The sequence below is a fragment of the Pistacia vera genome, unplaced genomic scaffold (assembly GCF_008641045.1).
Source record: "Pistacia vera cultivar Batoury unplaced genomic scaffold, PisVer_v2 Contig784, whole genome shotgun sequence".
NCBI lineage: Eukaryota > Viridiplantae > Streptophyta > Magnoliopsida > Sapindales > Anacardiaceae > Pistacia > Pistacia vera.
Window position 1 is genome coordinate 98,613 of NW_022196650.1, and position 20,883 is coordinate 119,495.

General features: G+C 33.0%; 1 protein-coding gene and 1 long non-coding RNA gene across 2 annotated transcripts; one reads left to right on the top strand and one right to left on the bottom strand.

Moving 5' to 3' along the window:
• Positions 1 to 5,234: 5,234 nt before the first annotated feature.
• On the bottom strand, positions 5,235 to 12,911 carry LOC116116821 (pentatricopeptide repeat-containing protein At5g13770, chloroplastic-like). Its single transcript, XM_031402874.1, has 2 exons — positions 11,070 to 12,911; positions 5,235 to 5,245 (listed from the first exon to the last, which is right to left on the bottom strand). The coding sequence occupies exon 1, from the start codon at positions 12,898 to 12,900 to the stop codon at positions 11,092 to 11,094; it is 1,809 nt and encodes a 602-aa protein (XP_031258734.1). The 5' UTR covers positions 12,901 to 12,911; the 3' UTR covers positions 5,235 to 5,245; positions 11,070 to 11,091.
• LOC116116822 lies at positions 6,732 to 8,114 on the top strand. The gene is made up of 3 exons (XR_004125870.1): positions 6,732 to 6,989; positions 7,505 to 7,615; positions 8,029 to 8,114. It is a non-coding gene; the product is annotated as an uncharacterized LOC116116822 (long non-coding RNA).
• Positions 12,912 to 20,883: the final 7,972 nt, after the last annotated feature.

Sequence of the window (20,883 nt, forward strand, 5' to 3'; positions counted from 1 at the left end):
GAACAAACGTTCCTCTTTAGATTGCAAAGAGTGTCAAGATTCCAAAACCATGAACAATGTGATGGAACTACGTCGTTCATGTGGAACGGTCTTGAAGAATAGTCGTTTGGTTTGGTTGTTCCTTCTTCAAATGTGTGTTTCAGTCTTTTCGTCTAAGTCTTCAAATATGTTCAAAATGATGATCGTTCGGCTTGGAACAACTTGAATGAAAGATTGCCTCATTTTGGGCAGCATGATGAACGACACCATGGAACGATGTCATTCCAACTTGGAACGGCTTAACTGAGAGTTAATTTGAGAAATAACTTATTGGAACAGGCATTCCATCTGCGTGAAGGGTCTTTCTACCTGGAAAACTGCATTTTCATTTTTGGTTATGATTTATGTCATACGTTTGCACATTTATTAGTCTTTAAACATTCTTTTAATTAGTTTTGACACATCAAAACACATAAGGGCTTAACACATTTAAAATACTTTCTTCCTATCACTCTTGATAGTGGCAAACCTAGGATTTTTGCCTAGAGGGGCCTCCGCAGCTACGTCATTACTAGTGAAAACTTTTAAAAAACCATCAAATCTTAAGCAAATGAAATAATATAATATCAAGAAGTTGTAAGGAAAGAAAACAATACCATAATACTGTCCTACTTGAATAAATTTATGAGAAGCAAAAATAAACAAATATGTTAAAAATAACATCCAATTCACAAGGAAACACAAGAAAATTTTACGTGGAAAACCCTCTTTAATGTGAAGAGAGCAAAAACCCTAAACCGTAAATCTTAACCTAATTTGCTTTCAATTCAAATTCTTCTCTTACCAATTGATGTTATTGATGTCTTATGAAAATTTGTGATGAAATTGGAAGGGAAGAAGCAAGGGTCAAATGGAAAAATGAGTTGAGTTATATGCATTTTTAAAGTAATGTTTTATATGATTAAGTTCTTTGAAAAAAAAAATTAAATTAAATAATAAACAATTATGCTTGCTCTTAACACTAATTGTCACAGTCAAAGTTCAATGAATGATTGAAATTGAATTATACTCTAATTATTTTTTAATTATGTCACGTCATTGTCATTAATTAGAGGATATATTTGTGAAAGGAGTATAGTATAATCATTCAAAATTTATTAAAATCAAGGAAAAATAATGATAATTATTAAGTCGATTATTAGTTTGTAATTATATAAGTTATTAATTTTATTTCTATTAAAAATGGGTGTAAGTTACAACACGAAATCTTTTATTAATAGAGGGAATTGGCGTCAATTAATTAATTAATTAGATAAACGGATAAAAGACAAAAAGGTAAGTACAAATGAAACAACAGTGAGGCCATGTCATAGAATTAAAAATCACAGTTAATAGTGATTTATGTAGTATTTTACATGTACTAAATTAGGGAAAAGGGGGAGGACAGAAAGGTCAAAGCAATACAGACTTGTAGAATCCCAAAGGATAAGGAGAGATTCTAAGGAAAACTTTTTCTATAGAAAAAATTTGTTTTTTTTTTCTTAATCTAAATTCCAAGCCTACCCTCAAAGGGTTTGGGTCTGCCCTGCTCATGAATGTGACAAGATCTATATCCTCAAAAAAATCATGCAATAAGTCAAGGAAAAACCCCTAAGAGTCCTTTTCTCTGCCTTACAAATACATATGGCCAAAGAGTAAATCCCACTATTTGCATCCATTGAGACAATAGAAAGAAGAACCCCACCATAGTAACCTTTGAGAAAACACCTATCAATCCCTATGAAATGTCTACACCCCTATAGAAATTCATTTTTCTAAGCTGCAAAACTTAGAAAATGTCTCTTGAACTAAGGAGTTTCTACTACTTGCTATCTAATCACCCTCAGTTATGTCATGGAGCTAGGATAGGTAACATGAAGAATGTGATAGTACTTGTACAACCATGCAAAAGACTCAACATGTTGTTTTTGGGTCATACCAATGGCAATTCTCCTAACACTATACAACTTGTGTTTACGCACCTCCAAATAATGTACCCTTCCTAATTCAGCATATAAGGGCTTTACACAACTCCCCCTCTGTGACCTAATAAACTCACCTATTTTCTTAGCAATCCATGAGATAGAGGCATCCAGATTGTTATCTACTCTAAGGCAAGTGTGTGTGTGTGTGTGTCATATTGCCTAAGTTAATATAATTGCTTATCAAGCATTAAAGCTTCATAAATATGAAATGGACACCCCACTTGTTTACACACACTGCTTTAATCCTCCCATTCTCATTATACACCTTCTTAACAACAAAGCCGATCTCTAAATTACATAATCCTTCAATACCTTCGTAACATGGTCAACACCCATAAACACCTGCCTTACTTGAAAATAAATCTTCCCATCTGCCTCATACTTAAACTCATTAGACTTCATATGCCTACTCATTTTACTTACTACATCATCATCCCCACTAGACCCTGACCCCATGATAACCTAATTATTTTTAAACCAATACATAAACCCATTATCACCATTTCCAACAGCCATAATAAATACATTCACCCCAATATTAACATCACCCTCACCATCTACATTCACATCCCATCACCATTCCAATTAACATTGTGATTTTCATTATCATCGTCATCATTAGATGCATCACTCCAATAGAACTCATCCTCACAACACTCTACAAGAGGAATTTCAAATTGCTCATCAGTAAGCTCGCTAGCGTTAGGATCTGGCTAAGAAGGTAACAATTCAATACATTCTACGGGTAAAGCATCAACATATAATTTACTGTCATTTAACCTCTTCAACCCATATTGTTCAAAAATGAAGGCAACCTCCTCATCACTGTCTAATAAACAATTCTGCCCCGACGAAGGTAACCTAGCTTCCACCCTAAACTTCTCATCAAGATAAAGCTTTCACCTTAAACTTCTCATCAGGATAAAGTTTCCACCCTAAACTTCTCATCAAGATAAAGGTGTACTTCCTCATTCTCCTTAGCCACACATTTTTTCATGTCCTTGATCAACACTATGTAACTAAATTTGTCAAGGTCCACATTCCGAAACTCACATTCAACACCAAATAGCTTATGTTAAAGTTTTAACTAATTTTTCATATTATCCATATAGATCACATGCAAATTTAAAATGATCATCATCTCCCTTCGTTAACACCGCCACATAGGTAATCTAAAAATTAAAGTGTCATAATAGTACATGTACTTACACAATGATAGGCCTCCTATTAATAATGTAATACCAGTTGAGGGGGCATAAGAGGGATAAGGGGCAGGAAGGTGTTAAGAGTGTGAATGAGCATTAGAGGTGCTGTTAAGAGAGTTGGGTAGAAGCATCTCCACGTGGCAGGATTGTGTTGGAGAAGGATATCTTGTTAGGGACTTTAGTATATAATATAGGATTATTCTTTGAGGGAAGTTAATCAATGGAGGCCCCTAGCTCCTCGAATTGATAGGAACTATCCTTTACATTTTTGCTTGTTTTTCCTTACTGAATTTGGGAAGAGCTTGTTACTAAGATCAATTATTAATACAGAATTACTTTTATTCATTGTTTGTCTTGGATAATTGCATTGGATTGTTGTGTGTATTGGTCTGGATCAGTGTTGGCAGGGAAGTTCTTATCACACAACAATGAGATGTCTCTTTTTACAAGACAGGGAATAGCACTGAACATGGTGGAAAGTCCATAAGAATAGAGGAGTTCCCAAAAACTTAGCAATTTTGGCCTCAAAATCAAGATGAACACCTGAACAGAATATAAACTTGTTAAAATATGAAATAGGTCCATTATCTTACTAAATGAATGTACATACATATATAAAAGGAAAAGCAACTTAAACTCGTTCCATTTGAAAGTAGTTTCATAGCTGAGTCTGAACCATTGTTCCATAGAAGCCACGTAGACCACAAGAATCAACACCATATTTCTCCAATGCAAAGATGCATGACTGCTAATATAGGTATTTCAATAAGTGTCTTGAACACCATTGATTATCATGGATGACATATAAGTTTAGAATGGAAATAGCTTTTCTTACAAGTAACTTCTCATGTCTGATAAATCCAAGATAATTTGCTGAAGCAAAATTCACAACTTCTTTTCCATTAATTATTGTATGCGGCCCTGCAGCACTGCACTCATGAGCTCAAATACTTTGCAAAACACTAATCAATTATTCAGGTAATAACTCTCAATCTTACAAGACCAAGATTTCTTGTTTATAGGGTAAACCATATACAACAATGTTTTTTACACAAAGTAGAAATTAATGAAGACATGTAAGGCATTACTTATAACTTTGAAATATATATATCACTTAATATGGGCATGTAAGACAACAGTTATGACTTTGTCAACTAAAATAGAGTGCAAACAAGAGTGGCAACCAAAATATATAAAACACAGGAAATAATGAGAGGTATCATTAAAGAAACTCAACTTATGTAGAGAACAGGGTATCCCTTACATCTAAAAAGTCAGGCAGCAACATAGCTTTGCTACATTCAAACAAAATCTATTAGGTAAATAACATCATTTGCACCTTTCCAATACTGGGGGTTCATATAGCATGTCTTTACTGATAATGAGAATAAGAGATTCTAGAACCCACTCATCGCACAGCTCATCTATTTCCTATTGATGTCATGCAAACTTTATGCAATGTTAGGCTGATATAAAATTATGTAAATCAAAAATGAATGACGGCCAAATTACAATAGGAACAATAAAATTTATGAAAAACAAAAGAGCATCAAAAAAATTAAGCCTTAAAAAGCGTACAAAGTAAATTGACAAATAATCTATAAAAATTTAAATGCACATATTAAAAAGATGGGGAACTTGTGAGAAACACATGATGCTGTACACATAACAACACTTGATAGAGATTTACATTTAAACAAAATTGAAATATATTTGATAGCCCAGGTGAGGAGATTCTTCATAAAGTTGACGCAACATTTCCCAGCTTCTACTACTTATCTAGAACCATAAATTATAGAAAAAATCACCACCATAACACATGAAATTTACACCCTAACACTTATAAAAAAAACAAACATAAATGCTTCTTTTATACCCGAACTGTGGATGAAATGACAAGTTCAAAGAACTATGACAAAAATCTTCTTCGTTAGAGGCCGATTAGGAGGCTTGTAACTTTTCTGGGAAAGTAGGAAAAGGATGACTACCAAAAGAACTTCCACAAACAAATAGCCTAATAACAAAGTTCATAAAAAACTTTTAAGTCAGTCAAGCAACGTTTCACCCCTAAAACTTAGAAACTACCGCCAATATGCACTCCAAAAACAACAGCTTGGGCAGAAGGCGCATCTAGAGCCAACGTTGCCCAGTTCAATGTTGTATTAACTAATTTAGAAGCAAATAATTCCATTTTTCACAAAAGGGTATCACAATTTAATTAGCTTAGAAGCTTCACAAATCACTCAAGTACATTCTCTCAACCCTCACCAAATGAAATACCCTGCAAGCATATACATTATTGTTTACTAAGATTGAATTAAAAATAATCAAAATTAATATAAACTACATATCTACATGGATCCACTAATAAAACAAACGCAAATCTATGAATTAAGGGAGAATTTGCATAATCTCAATCCGCCAGTACCCCATTTTATTTCATTAAATTCAGTTACTACTCAGCTTTTGAAAGAAAAAGAATTTTTTTTCTTATTCAAAAAAAGCAAAGGCAGAAGACTGCTACGATACTTTTAGAAGCACCTAGTCTTCGTCTACAGTCAAGCTTTCCGGTGAACACCACCGCCCAAATATGAGCTTTCCAATTGGTTATCAACGGAATATGGCGAGCTTTATTTCTTTTGGGAAATAAGCTTACCTTATAAGGAGAGTGGAGATGAGCAGAGAGAAAAAAAAAAAAAAGAAAAAAAAAAGGCCACGCCCAGCGCCTCAAGATAACCGCCACAAACGCCGCAGGAACCGAGCAAGTTTCCGACGAAACTGCCGTGAATTTCCACCAACAAAAAGATAGTGACAGTAAAGGAGAGCAGAGTGAAAACAATATGTGACAGCGCGCCTCAAGACAGATGCCGACAGCAACCTGAACTAGTTTCCAGCGAAAATGCTGTAAGGGTTTCCAAAATGAACCTCCAAGAAACAATAGTCAGATTGAAGGAGGGTCGTGAGAGTGAAAATCGAATTGAATTAGGGGATTTGAATCCCGTTGTTTCTCATTTCAAAAATGTACAAAACGGCGTCTTTCTTGTCGATATAATGTCGTTCAGTATGTTATTCTACAGGGACAAATTACCTAAAATACCCCTGTCATATGAAAATTAATTCTCAAATCTTACTTCCCTTAGTATGTTAGAACAGTGTTTCTGACACCATTGAGGGGCTAAATTTCTACGTTACACCTACTATGTCATAATAAAAATATGGGAGAATGACTTGTTACCACCCAAGGTTTGGGGAAACGACCCTTTCCCACCCATCGAGTTTTAAAACGACAGTCGAGTTTTAACACGACACTTTCCCACCCAACGTTATGTACTGTTAGGAAGTTCCGTTATGAAGAAGGGTAGAATTGCCCATTCTCAGGAAGCCGAAAAAATAAAAAATAAAAAATAAAAAATTGAAATCTCAGTGTCCCTCAATGGTTGCCACGTGTCCCACTAGAGTTGACTCTGAATAAAAAAAGCGAGAATGAAAGGTTGGCTATCTATTCTTCCTAGACTCTGTAAATCTCCCCACTCTTTGTAACTGAAGCGATTGATAATGGGAGTGGTTTGAACTTTGAATACATGAAAATTTCGTCGACTGGCGACTTAGGGTTGGTGTGTAATTTGAGCTATTCTTAATGAAGCGGCTGGCGACTTAGGGTTGGCAACTGACGACGACGATTAAGAAAAAGGTTTGAAAGCAGTGAGCGACAAACTGCAATTGGCTGCGATGACGAGTGAGAAAAAAATACATACGACGACGACTGAGCCGAAAGTCGTGGGTAATCTTTCTATTTTTTTTTAGGTTAAAAAAATTGTTGTGTTTTTTTGTTTTGTTTTGTTCTCTTTTCGTTTGGTACTACAACAACAACAACTATTTCTTCACGGGCATAGTTAATCTAGATTACTTGTGGTGTTCACTTTAGTTGGTACCCAGTTCATGGAATTTTGAACTGTTAACAGTAAGTTAGCGAGTTTGTGGTTTGCTGCTCTGTTTGATTGTATTGTTTCTGATCTGGAGGAGAGAATGTGAGGTTGTTTGTACTTGTCATCTGGATTTCTTGGGCTGTGTTTCGGAATGCTTTTGTGAAAATTGTTATTCAGTATAAGGGGTTTTTGTAAAAGTACCAGCAAATTTGTGCTCATAAGAAGGCACAAGTATCGTTATTGTAATTCTTAGAATGTAGTAACACGACTTGCATCTTTCTTACTGATTTGCTCCAAGTTTTTTTCTTTTCTAAAAAATGAATATTTTTCTTACACAGTGGTTTTGATCCTCGATTATCTGCTACTATAGGTTAATTCCATTGGTGCCAAGGTCTTAGAATTAAATGTCACGAAAGTGCATGACAAAGAAATTGGGATCGCTCAACGCTGTCTTTCGAATGGAATTTCTATTAGTTATAAGGTATAACTTTTGTTTGTATTTAATTCTCCTTTTTTTTTTTTTTTTAAATTAGATTTGGGTACTTTATATGTTTTTATGTATATTTGTATGTAATTTAAGATGTTTCAGAACATGGAAACGTTTGGTAAAGTAGATATTTTGTTGAGAATCAGTTTGCAATTTTTTTTCATATTTGAGGTTAATTTTTTTTTTCTCCTTTGGAGTCTTGTTATCATTCCCTGCCTCTTCTCATAATATAAATTTCAATTCTTATTATTATGAAGCCTATATCTTTCAGTTGCTATTATTCATTGCATTGAAATGAGAAAAACAGCATGATCTCTAGCTCATTTTTCTCATGTACTCACATTGATATGGGTATGTGTTTGCATAATTTATTATACTTCACACTTTATACCCTTGTTGCTATTCAGATTTCAAAAAATAAAGCTCAAGGAGGTGTTATGCGGTTATTGTTGGCGGTGGGTGAGTAGCTGAAAGTTCTGAGTCGAGAGGAGCTGTTGTTATGTGTGTTTGAACTATCAGGGAGGGTGGTCGTGTGGGCAACTTTCAAGGGAACAGGTAAATTAAGCTATATTCTATGTAGTTTTATATTTTTTGTAATTTCAAGGTTACACTCCTATGAATAGTATGCACACACGTATACATTGTCCTGTATTGGTTACCTTTTACGTATGCAAGATATGTCTTCATGTGTCATTAAGGTCTAGAAATTTATTTCTTGAGTTATCTACAAATGTGTACTAATGGAACCAAGGTTTTGCTTGTACATTAGAGGAAAAATATAAAAGCATGTGCGTGAAAATCAGATGCAAATATGTATAATGTAGTGAATTAAAGTGCATTTCTATGAATAAAATCATTCCCCTCTTCCCCATCTTGTTCCATTCTGTTCCCTTATCATAATTAACATTTAAGTTAGGAAGGGCTTGTGACCTCAAAGCATTGAGAGTTACTACAGTGAGTTTTCCCACGTTGGGTGATGCCAAAGTTAGTTACATGTAGTACTTTGGAATACTAGTTATTACTACTCAAAAATGAATCTTTCAGTCCTTTTTGCTGTGACTGTTTAGTGAACTACTGTGCACACTTGAAACCTTTGTTTGGAAAATTATGTCTTCATATCTTTTCCTTTCTGAAGCACCTATTAATACCCCCAGCCTTAATATTTGATTTTGGATTGCGGATATGCTATGACAAGACAAATTGGAGATGGTTTCTTGGTGGAAGAGCAAAAAGATAGTGAAGAAAGTTTTGAAGATCCATAAAGCAAAGGAAAAGCAAGCTTCAAGGAGCTAGAAAGTGGGTGGGTGAAAGCAAAACTTTCTGGATTTTGGGAAATTAATGAGAAACTGGAAAACCTGATTTTTTTGTATTGAATTCCTTATTTTTATTAGGTTTGAATTTACAATATATTTTTTATGCACTATAATTTTACAATCTGGATTCTTATTTAAGCAAATTAGTAATGTCAATACTTAGTTTATTTTGGTTTAAATTGACAAAATTTAAATATGGGACAACTATAAGGACAAACTGGTAATTTTAAAGGTTTTAAATTTATAAAGATCCAATGGTAACATCATTCATTTCTAACATCATTTTTAATAAAAATCTGGAAGGAAAAATTGGTAATTTACATTATATATGAGGGCATAAATAATGGCATATCATTAATTTCAGATTTAAAGAGTTGATATATTGGTAATTAAATATATTGATATAACATATTTTATATAAGAAATTATTAAGTCAAATATTTAAGGATATTTTTGTCTTTTTAGTCAAATAGTAACGGAATTTTCTATCGAAACATAACAGAGAGTAGGAAAGTGTCATTTTGAAACTTGATGAGTGGAAAAGTGTCGTTTCGCCAAACCTTGGGTGGGACAATGTCGTTCTCCCTAAAAAAATTTAAAATACTAATAAATAACATGAATATTTTGATGATTTATTTTATTTTGTATTTTGTATTTTCTTTATCTAAAATTTAGATAATGATTGGATTTTAATATAATATATTTATATTTTGGTATTAACTGATTAAGAAATTTTATACATTTCAATATGCATATAGTCAAAAATTCTAATACAAAACTATTATATAATTTATTACTTGATTGAGGGAAAAAGGGCGGGGATTTAATATCTGCCCTTTGGTTGTACGTGAAAAATCTTTGTTCTACGAAATGTTATCTGGAATAATTGATGAAAAAATCTTCTGTTGATGTTTGATTTTGACATCAACTATTTATACATATAAAATACTAAAAAAGCTTAGAAGTCATACATAATATGAGGGGATTAAATTAAATAAAAGGTGGAGAACAATATTTAAAGTAGTTCAGGTGTTCAAAAGCAAATCTTACGTCCATTGTTATTGTATTAATAAGAGAGAGAGAGAGAGAGAGAGAGAGAGGTCAGATCGCATTCAACGAACTGCGTTATAGTTTAAAGAGAGAATACAAGAGAGAGAAAGAGAGAGAGAGCTATTTCAAAATAAAATTAGCTAATCTGCCATAAATGAGAGAGAAGTTCTCTATTTATAGTGGGAGAATTCAAGGTAATAATTATAAAAGCTACAAGTGGATAAGAGCCGTGCAAATCCTTTCTTTGCGTCCCATTGATCACCTGCCCGAGGGATTTTCTCGATTAAAACAAGTATTTGACACGTAGGTGATCTCCAACCGTTTGTTGGCCTGACACTCACCTGCTGCACTGATAAGAGTTATACCACTTGCGTTAGGTGCGATATGGCCGCACATGGACGGCACAAAACCCTTCTGAGCTCAAACCATCCTTTACTGATAAGACTCTACATCAGCCCTACTTTTTCAAGCATAACAGCTTTTTTTTTTTTTTTTTTTTTTTTAGTGAATACATTTATAATCTTATTCTATGTTGTTTCAAGTCTTATGAATTTTTTTTGTTTATGTGTCATTAACTATTATGGGCTAATATGTATTTTAACCTTTCATTAGATAATTTGCAGGTTTAAAAGCCTAAGATTTTTATAAAATTGATAACATTGACCGATACAAGTCTTGTAGAGAGTCATCTAGCGAAAGAGAGGCCTTTTCTTCAAGAAGGAAAAAATTAAAATTCTAATACCGATTAATTTCAATCTCAATTTAATTATGAGAGAATGTGTATTAAAGGAATTTTTATCAACCAATTGAAATTTGATCCAAATATGGTATTTACATTTCTTTTTCCTTCTAATGACAAAATGCATAATACATAAGAAAAAAAAAAAAAGTTAAGTGATTGGTTGCTATTTTCACAAAATGCAAAATTCAAACGCCGATGATCGGTCACTCAATTTTGGTTTGCATGTTAAAATCTCGAAATTTATATATATATAGAACTAATAATTAAAAAAAAATGTCAGAATTTAGATAAAGCAAGGGATGTTATAATTTGAAGAGCTGATAATGATTTAATAAATGCTTACAAAAAAAAAAAAGGTAGGGTAGCTAAGTCCCCTCAAAGTTTTGTTGCAGCCATTGGACTTGCATTTGAAGTCCAGCATCCCTCAAAGCATTCAAAGCTGAATGGTAAAGCCTCTCGTCAAGTCTTGTTCCTTCAGATTTCATATCCCTTAAAAGTTTCACCAATTCTTCAATCCTACTGAGTTTAGAGAAAACACCAACCATTATCCCACCCATTGCCCTATCAATCACCCCACCATTCATCCTATACTCATTGTAAAAATTCACACATTTCTCAAATTCTCTTGCCTTATTGTATGCACTTATCACACTTGTGTAACTCACCTTATCAGCTGCAACTTTTCTTCTCTTCATTTCCTTCCATAATTTCTCCACTTGCCTCAAATTCTTAGCCCTTCCATGCATGTCCATTAGAGAATTGTATATCCACACATTTGGCTCACAACCCTTTGCTTTCATTTTGGCTACAAGCCTCATTGCATCTCTTATTCTTCCTGTTTTCCCATACATTGCTACTATGCTTGAATATGCAACAACACATTTATCAAAACCCTTTTCTTGCATTTCTGAGAACACCATTTCTGCTTTTGAATACAACCCAATTCGGCAATATGCATTTATGATTGAAGCATATGTCACTTGCCCTGGACTGCACCCTTGTGAGATGAGTTGTTCATAAACCTTAATGGCAGCCCAATATCCTCTTTTTTTACAGAAGCCATTCACAATTGCACATAATATACAATCAGAAACCTTCAATTTTGCTTTCTTCATTGACACAACAATGTCAAGAGTCTTTTCCATTGAACCTTGTTCAACATACATCAATACAACCTTTAAAAACACTTCTGGATCCCTCAACACTCTCTTCTCTTCTGCTTCTTTGAATAGCTCTTCCGCTATCTTCACTTCTCGAATGCTTGCAAAAGAACATATCAAAGAAGCGTATATACAAGAGTCCTCAGAAATACCTTTCCTTGTCATATCTCTGAAGATTTTAAGAGCTTCAAAAGCACGACCACATTTCCCTAACGAATCGCATACAAGTCTATAAATGTTGGTAAAAAATGGTGTTGCATCTAATTTTCTACCTTCAAATTCATGAAACAAGCTAACTACTTTCTCTGTATCACCAATTTTGTTATAAGCTTCCATAATCTGACAATAACAACTAGAATTAGGAACAATTTCAGCAGATTTCATTGTCTCATACAACGTAATTGTGCTACTATACATATGAAGTTTGTTATAACCTCTCATTGCAGAATCAAAAGCCAATACAGCAATATCACCATCTGTTTTTAAAACTTGAAGCAAACTGTTTAAAACTTTGAATTTTCTAGCAGAAATGCAACTAGTAATCAATGTGGAACAAGTATTAGCATCAGGAAACACATTGTAAATTTTAAAATCTTCAGAAAGTGAGATAACGAGACCCCATTTCTTAGATTTTATCAAGTACCTGATGAGAAGCTTTAGAGTTGGTTTTTCTGGTCTAAATTCTCGATTTTCTTTAGCTTTGCTGTAGTACTCATAAGCTAGTTGTTGTGTTTGAGGATCTTGTAACAAACCATACAAAAAACTATCAAAATTGTTGGGTGAAAATTGTTGATCCGATTCAATCATGGGATTTGGCAAATTTGTAGAAGAATCTTCCAGGATTGGAGATGGATAACCTGAAGAATTTACATGAAAGAGTGAAAGATTTGAGGTTGGGAGAATAAAAAAGGGAAGGTTTTTGCATGATGAAAAGAGGGTAAATTTGTAAGATTTGATGGAAGAGTTAATCAAAGGAAATGAACAATCTGAACAAGTGGAAATGGCCATGGCCATTGCAGATAGATAAGATGTTAAGTTAATGATGAATATTGAGGGGCTTTATGTTATTATATATATATATACCTTATCCCTACAAGATTTTCTTTTGGCTATAACTATTATATGAACCACTAATTTCGTTCCACGTGGACAACTTTTTACATGAGATATCCGGTCAAGAAGAATGCCACGTCACTTGAGTCTTTCGGCAGCTTAGCTTAGGTGATATATTGATGACCAAAAATGTTACAGTCACCTGAATTTTTGCACCGAAATATTATATCAGTCTGCGTGTCTTTCGATTCACACCACAAATTGGACACATTTGAGATTATTTTTATTTTTTTCCAGTGAACAGCCGTCCATTAAAATATGAACGGCCATTCACTTACATAAACTCCCGTCCATATTATATGGACATGATCTATTTACTACGAACGGATGTCCCTATTTAAAGGATACTCATCTATAAATAAAAAATTCTTATAAAAATTAGAGATGGTCATTCATAGGTTATGAACGGCCATCCCTAAATTGGGAAAGGCATCCATTATTTTAATGGACGCCCGTCCATTAACAATTTTTTTTTAAATTAAAAAATATTTAGGGATGGCCGTTCATCTATTATGGACGGCCGTCCCTTTATTTTAGACAAACGTCTAAATAATAATAATAATAATAATAATAATGAATGCCCCTCCAATTAATATGGACGGCCGTCCAAATTATATGGACGGCTGTCCAAAAAGCACATACTCAGGCTGGAGATTTTTAAGATTAACTTGTACTTTCATATTTGTATGTAACAGTATGGGGATGCTAGTTTGAAAGAATACCAGCAGATGCAAAAGATTCAAGCATCTACTGAAACTCTACCTTCTCTCAAGCTTCAGACTCGAGTGTATACTGAAACTCCACCTTCTCTCAAGCTTCAGACTCGAGCATCCGCTGAAACTCTACCTTCTCTCAAGCTTCAGACTGCGAATATACTGAAAGAGTCTTCTCTCACGTGATGAAGACTCTTTACTATGGACTTTGAGCGTGTCTCTCGTAAGAGAAGACTCTTTACTAGCAGAATTTCGTCCTGCTTTTTGGTCAGATGCAGCAGCTTCAGTTGCCATAAAGGATGCATGTGCATTACAATCAGGAAAATCCGAAGGAAAGTATGGAAGTCCAGTCTGCAAAAGAAGAAACATTAACATACAATGTTTGACAACCAATTTCTCAAAACCGCAGCACCAAGTAAAAGACGTTTTACAGTTGGACGCTAACTGGAGTTTTGTCGAAATTGAGAAATCTTGATTAGCTGAGGTGCCTTACTGGGGTTTTAAAACGTGTTCATATGGGTCAAGTTTCATTCTCAATTCTCAACAATGTCGTATACTTGTATAACATAAAAACAGTACAACAATATACATATCAACACGTGCTTAATAATGATATATTTTCTTTAAGCTTCAATTTTGTATTCAGTGCGTTTTGCAGGCTGGGTCGACAGCAGCGTGGAGCTGCGCATTCTGGGCTCTGCTTTCTTCTTTCTTCTTCTCCTGAAACGCGCTGCTGTTTCAGTGGCTGCAGAGCCCAGAATGCGCAGCTCCACGCTGCTGTTTCAGTGGCTGCAGTGGCCGCTGCCATAGCAGCCGTTACAGCAGCCACGACTGCGTCTTCATCTTCAAGAAGGAACGAGCAGTCTGCCAAGACGGATACGGCTGTGGCATCTGCGGCAACCTTGGTGGCTGCTCAGTGTGTGGAGGCAGCAGAAGCTATGGGAGCTGAGCGCGACCACCTTGCTTCGGTCATTAGCTCTGCTGTGAATGTCCGTTCACATGATGACATCAGTCTTCCCATAAAGCTGTCCGTGCTCTCTCTGTTTTGCTTCCGTAGTTTTCTGAGTTTTGGAGCCTTGGATTTGACACGCCTATCTCATAAAACAAAGACAAAGAAGAAGAGAGAGATGGGGAATGAAGAAGAAGAAAAAGAGAGGAGATAAGGAATGAAGATGAAGAAGAAGAGCCAAGTTTGTTTAGAATTTTTTTTTTTTTTTTAAAATATGAATTTTTTTTTTTAAATATGATTTTTTTTTTTTTAAATATGGACTGAATGGACGCCCGTCCAAACATGAGGGACGGGCGTCCATTCCTAATAGATGCCTGTCCAAATGTAAGGGATGATCGTCCAAAATTTATGGACATCCGTTCAAACGTAAGGGACAGCCGTCTAAAATTTATGAAGAATGGTCCCCAAAGTTTTTTTTTTTATTTTCATATTTTGGTTAAAGACGTCGTCTCTTATTTGCGGGCGTCCGTCTAAAATGAAGGGATGACCGTCCCTAATGTTTATAAATTTTTTTAATTATATTTTCTTTATGGACGGGCGTCCTTTAAATGGGAACGCCCGTCTGTCGTATATGGACCCCCATCCATATAATATGGACGGGGGTCTATGTGAGTGAACGGCCGTCTATATTTGATGGACGACCGTTCACTAGAAAAATATTTATAAAAAAATCAGCCGTCTGAACTGTTGGTATGAGTCAGGGTACACGTAGGTCGGTACACATTTTTGGTGTAAAATTTTCGGTGTCCGTAGCTTTATTGATGATATGACTACTAATTTTTCTAAGATTTTAATACGAAATATATTTTTTATCTAAATAAATAGAATATACAATTAATGCTTTTTTTTTTTTTTTTTTTTCCAGATGAGATTGTTATTTGTTATCCAACCACCAACGTTACTAATTATTACTTTGGTAATTTCTTATTTGGGCCAGCAAAAAATCTAGACACCCGTACCCCAATTGGGAATTGTTATTCCTTAAAACTATTAATAAATATTTGTTCACAACTTAATTTTATAAATTTTTTCTTACAACTCTAACGTAACAGCTCACAATAGATAAGCGAGACCCATAGCAAATAGGAGAAATCTTTTTAAGAGTTGACCAATAACAAACTGTTACGTCGAGATTGTGAGAGAAAGTTTGTGGGATTAAATTATAAATGTAGTTTTGCCCTAAAACTATATACAAAATAATCAACTTTTTGGTTAAATGGTTCCTAATATTTAAGTCATCCTTCACAACATAAGAAATTTTATACTAATTTCAAATCTTAATTATAAAATATACTTAAAAGACAACATTTAAAAAGAAAATTATTTCGTTTAGTTAGACATTAAAAGGATTTTCTTTAATAAATTTTTTATCCAAACTTATATTTAATATTTATTTCCCTCATTTATAAAGTGTCAAAAATTATTGTCACATTCTAGATCATTACGAATGAGCCTATAATTTGGTTTATGAAGCTTGGTTTTTCCATAACTAAACAAACGTACTTGAGTGGATGATGCTTTGTGTGAAACCCGGAAACAAACCGGTGTGGACCTAATTAGCTTTATTTTGTTAATTTCTTTTTTATCAATTTTGTACCTTCAAAATTGTTAAGAAATTTAATAAATTATTTTATGGCGTTTTATGAGTGATCTTATTTTGATAGAACAGCATGTGTTATTATCTTATTTTGCACGGTTGGAAACATATTGTTCTTTAATTATATTGTCTAAAATGTTTGACTCCATCCACGCAAATTCTGATTCATGGTGCTCATCAACATTTTTTATGAGAATACAAAAGAGCTCTCTATAACTAGACTATTGAAAAAAAAAAAAAAATTATATGTATTATTTAAAATAGTGAGAAGCACAATTACAACATTACTATCAATATTACTAATAAAAATAGTAATTTATCATACTCTAGAAAAGAGATACCTGCCAGCAATATCATCAAAGATTTTTCCTAATATCCTTCCAAGTTATCATTGTTGACGGTCTTTTTTGGTTTGTCATCGTCCTCATTATCGTTATCTTTCTTTGACTGAATAATGCTACACTTACATCACTCTTTTACACGATTTTTATTATATCATAATGTGACATATGTCACAACCACACAAATTTTTAATTATTTTGAATTTTTAATATTATAATAAAATTTATGTGGTTGTAGCATATGTCATATCATGATGTTTACAAAATAATATAAAAAAAATAGTGTAAGTGTAGCATTACTCTTCTTTGCCCTTCTCAGCAATTGTCCAGGTGCCAACTTAATTCTCACGGTGCGCATCAATCGTAGTTCTATAATAATCAAACTTGTGATCAACCTCAGCTTTAGTTTTTTCAAAATAATAAAGTAATTGTTAGTGTTGTGCAGCGGGAATATAAACTTTATCGCTAGCTATTGAAATATAATAATGATTATTAAGATGGAACTAAATGGCCAATAATATATACATAAATAAAGAATATAAGAATTTAATGAGTTTCGATATTATTACCTATACCTTTGGGCATTGTAAAAACACTCAACTATTTTTTTAGGAATATTACAAACTTTTGGACAATACTACAAATCTTCAAATAAAAGGAAATACAAAGAAACTCTAAACTATAGGATAAGAACCGTTTTCAATAGGAGTATAAGGAGAAATGTTTTTTGAATGATCAATACTATAACTTGACCTCCTTCGTATAAGCCCAAAATCCTATTCTCATTCTTATTCCCACTTGATGTATGATTGCTAATTATCCTATTCCTACAAGATATGGGATTGCTAATTATCTCATTCCTACTAGATATGAGATTGCTAATTATTCTATTCCTATTGCCACTTGATGTAGGATCGCTAATGAGGCAATTTTTTAACAAATCTCCACCTTGATAAATTAGCAAACCTTCAAAGTTCTTTTTTATTCTTTTGACAAATTCGACAACACCTTAAAATGCGTCAAATGGCACAATCAAACACACAAGTTTTATTTCACAAATTGTCAATATCCTTTACCAGGATCATGCAAATATCTGCTCACAATTCCAACTGTATGTGAAATGTTGAGCCTAGTATACATCATTGCATGCCAATGATCAATTTGATTTCTTCTATACTTCTTCCTAATCATAAACCTATTAAATCGCTTGTACCACTATCTCGGTGACTTCTTCAATAGTGATGTCTCCAATTTGCTAACCCAATATTCTTTTCCAACCAGTAGCGGATCCAAAAATTTCTATTAAGGTGAGCTAAAATAAAAACTAATTGCACATTAATATTTTTGTTAGGGTGTGCCAAAATCCAATAATTGTACATATTAGTATTTTTTTTTTTTTTAAATCATGGCCCACCCTCAACAACTGTTGAATCCGCCCCTGTTTCTAACAACCCTATAACCATCTAGTTGAGACATGTAGATTTTCTTTTCCAAATCATCGTGTAAAAACATGATTTTCATATTAAGTTAAACTAGTTCAAGATTCATATGCACTACCAAGGCTAAGAAAATGACAGGTGGAATGCTATCCACCTTGGTAAGAACTTTTATCTTCCATTCTCATTCTAAACATATTGATGTGAGTTATCATTAGATTCGAGATGTGTTGGATATGCAGTTGTTAATGATTCAAATATGATGAATAAAGCCTTGCCTAAAGGGAAGCTTGAAGCATGTAGGCAGTATTGGGCTTGGCAAAGCCCCTCACATGAGTTAATCCGCCATTAGTAAAAGTATTAATAATTTAAAAAAATATTTCAATATCTAAGATAAATACTATTACTAAATTAGAGAGTCTAGAAATTGTTCCTACAAAAAAATGGCTCACTTCCAACAAAATTTTGGATGTTTGCATTACAAAAACGTGTTTTCAACTTTTTGTAATAAGATTTAAAAAGTTTCAAAATTATGTTTTCAATAAAATGCAAAAGTCAAAAAGCTTTTACTCTAATGGTCTCTCTCATAATAACTTTCAAGACGAATTTTTTTTGAAAGAAAGTGAGGAAAAGATGGGCACTCCCATCAAACCCCAAAATAATCCAAAATCAAAAGCATCGTATGCAATACTACCACAACCTATTACCCCACAATCAAAACCTTCAAAACCCAATAAACAGAAAATCATTATTACCCAACCAAATTAGTTTACTCTTCTAGATGAAGAATCAGTTTCTTCGTCACCACCATAAAATTACCAACAAGCCCTTGCAATACCGACATTTTACTCACCTTCTCCATCCAAACCTATTAACATTAATCCGACCTTTCAATACATTGAAAAAGAAACAACCCAATCAATTTGTATTGTTGAGCCCGAATTATGGGGACAAACTTTTCAAGAAACCTTATCAAAAAAATTTCCTCCAGATTTTTATTTTATTCCTGATAATCTATTAAAAACAATAATTTTTTATGAATTTATTTTAGTTGATACTGATTCAATTGAAATTACCCATAATCTAGATAAAAATTATCCAAATAAAATTATATGTGTGTATATATATATAGTCATAATGTTGTGACCAATTAAATTTATTACTATAAGGAGGTTATAATTTAATAGAGGTATAGTTATAAAAATTATTGTTTTGATTTTTGATTTTATAATTCATGTTTTAGTAGTATTAGGATTTCAATTCATTGTTTTAATAACATTAGGATAGTACGAAAATGGATATCGAAGAGTTAATATATAATTGAGTGATCAGACTCGACAGCTTCACTACACTAATTAAATGAATATTAATAACTTTCTCAATCATCCAAATGAGTAATAAGTTGTATATGTTTTAATTGAAGAAGAAATCATTACTGGAATTAGACAAGAAGAGGAAAAAGATAATTATGAGGATTATATGAAAATACAAAAAATTTCATGCCAAAAAGCTATAAACATGCTTGAGAGCTAGATATATTTTGGCTTCAACAAGAAAGTGTTCATGCTGGCGGCTTATTAAGTACCCGCAAGATAAAAGATGTGGTAACAACTCTAAAGCATAAATCATTGTCCCAAACAACCTTAGATAAATTTTATTTCATTTTAAACCTTTAATGTAACATAGCATTTATTTTTTGCAATATACATATAATTATAATTATGTAGAGGTAAGTTCCTTAAGATAGAATCTAGAAAAATTATAACTTATTACAATGTAAAATTTATTCTTATTTATAACTGACCCAAGTTGGGACCAGAATTTTTTATGACTACATAGAGGTTATTCCTATATAGAGTATCACTATAGAGAGGTTCTACTCTGTGTATGTGTATGTTACATTAAAGGTTTAAGATGAAATAAAATATTTATCTAAAGTTTTTTAAAATAATGATTTATACTTTAAAGTTGTTACCATATCTTTTAACTTGCAAGTACGCAATAATTCACTAACATGGACACCTTCTTGTTGAAGACAAAATATTTTTAGCTTCTTGGCATAAAACTTTTTGTATTTCCGTACTATCATCCTTATAATTATTTCATTTCTCTTCTTATCTAATTGTGACAATGAATTCTTCTTTAATTAAAGCATACATGACTTGTTGCTCATTTGGATGATTAAGGAATATATTAATATCCATTCGATTAGTGTAGTGAAGTTGTCGAATCTGATCACTCAATTCTGCAATGACTCTTTGATTTTCCTCATCCACTTCATTAGTAACTTGCAATTCATCGACATTAGGGGTTCTAATTTTGCAGTGCAAAAAGAATTGGCAATTGTCTATGGTTTCATATCAATTAACCATACAACAACTGCATTTACAATTCCATCGAAGACACTTTTCTCTATTGATTCCAAGACACGATCTTCTATCTGTTTCAAAAGTAGGGAATTGAAGCACTGAATTAAAATCCTGAAACTACTAAAACATGAATTGAAATCATAATATTGTACTATTAAAACATGAATTATAAAATTAAAAATTAAAATAATAATTTTTGTAATTACACCTTTATTAAGTTATAACCTCCTAATAGTTATAAAATTAGTTACTCCCATCATTTTGACTATAAAGAAGTTTTATTATATCTATATTTAAAATTAGTATCTCACAGTACTTGAGTTGCTAATTTTTTGTGACTTGATTATTAAGGAACTGAAGCAATTGAATGCATCTCCTTTGATATTTCTAAAATTTCTAAAATGAAAGAGTTTTAATTG

Bases quoted from the DNA above. Each gene is read 5' to 3' on its own strand.
- LOC116116821 (XM_031402874.1), bottom strand. From the start codon at position 12,900: ATGGCCATGGCCATTTCCACTTGTTCAGATTGTTCATTTCCTTTGATT.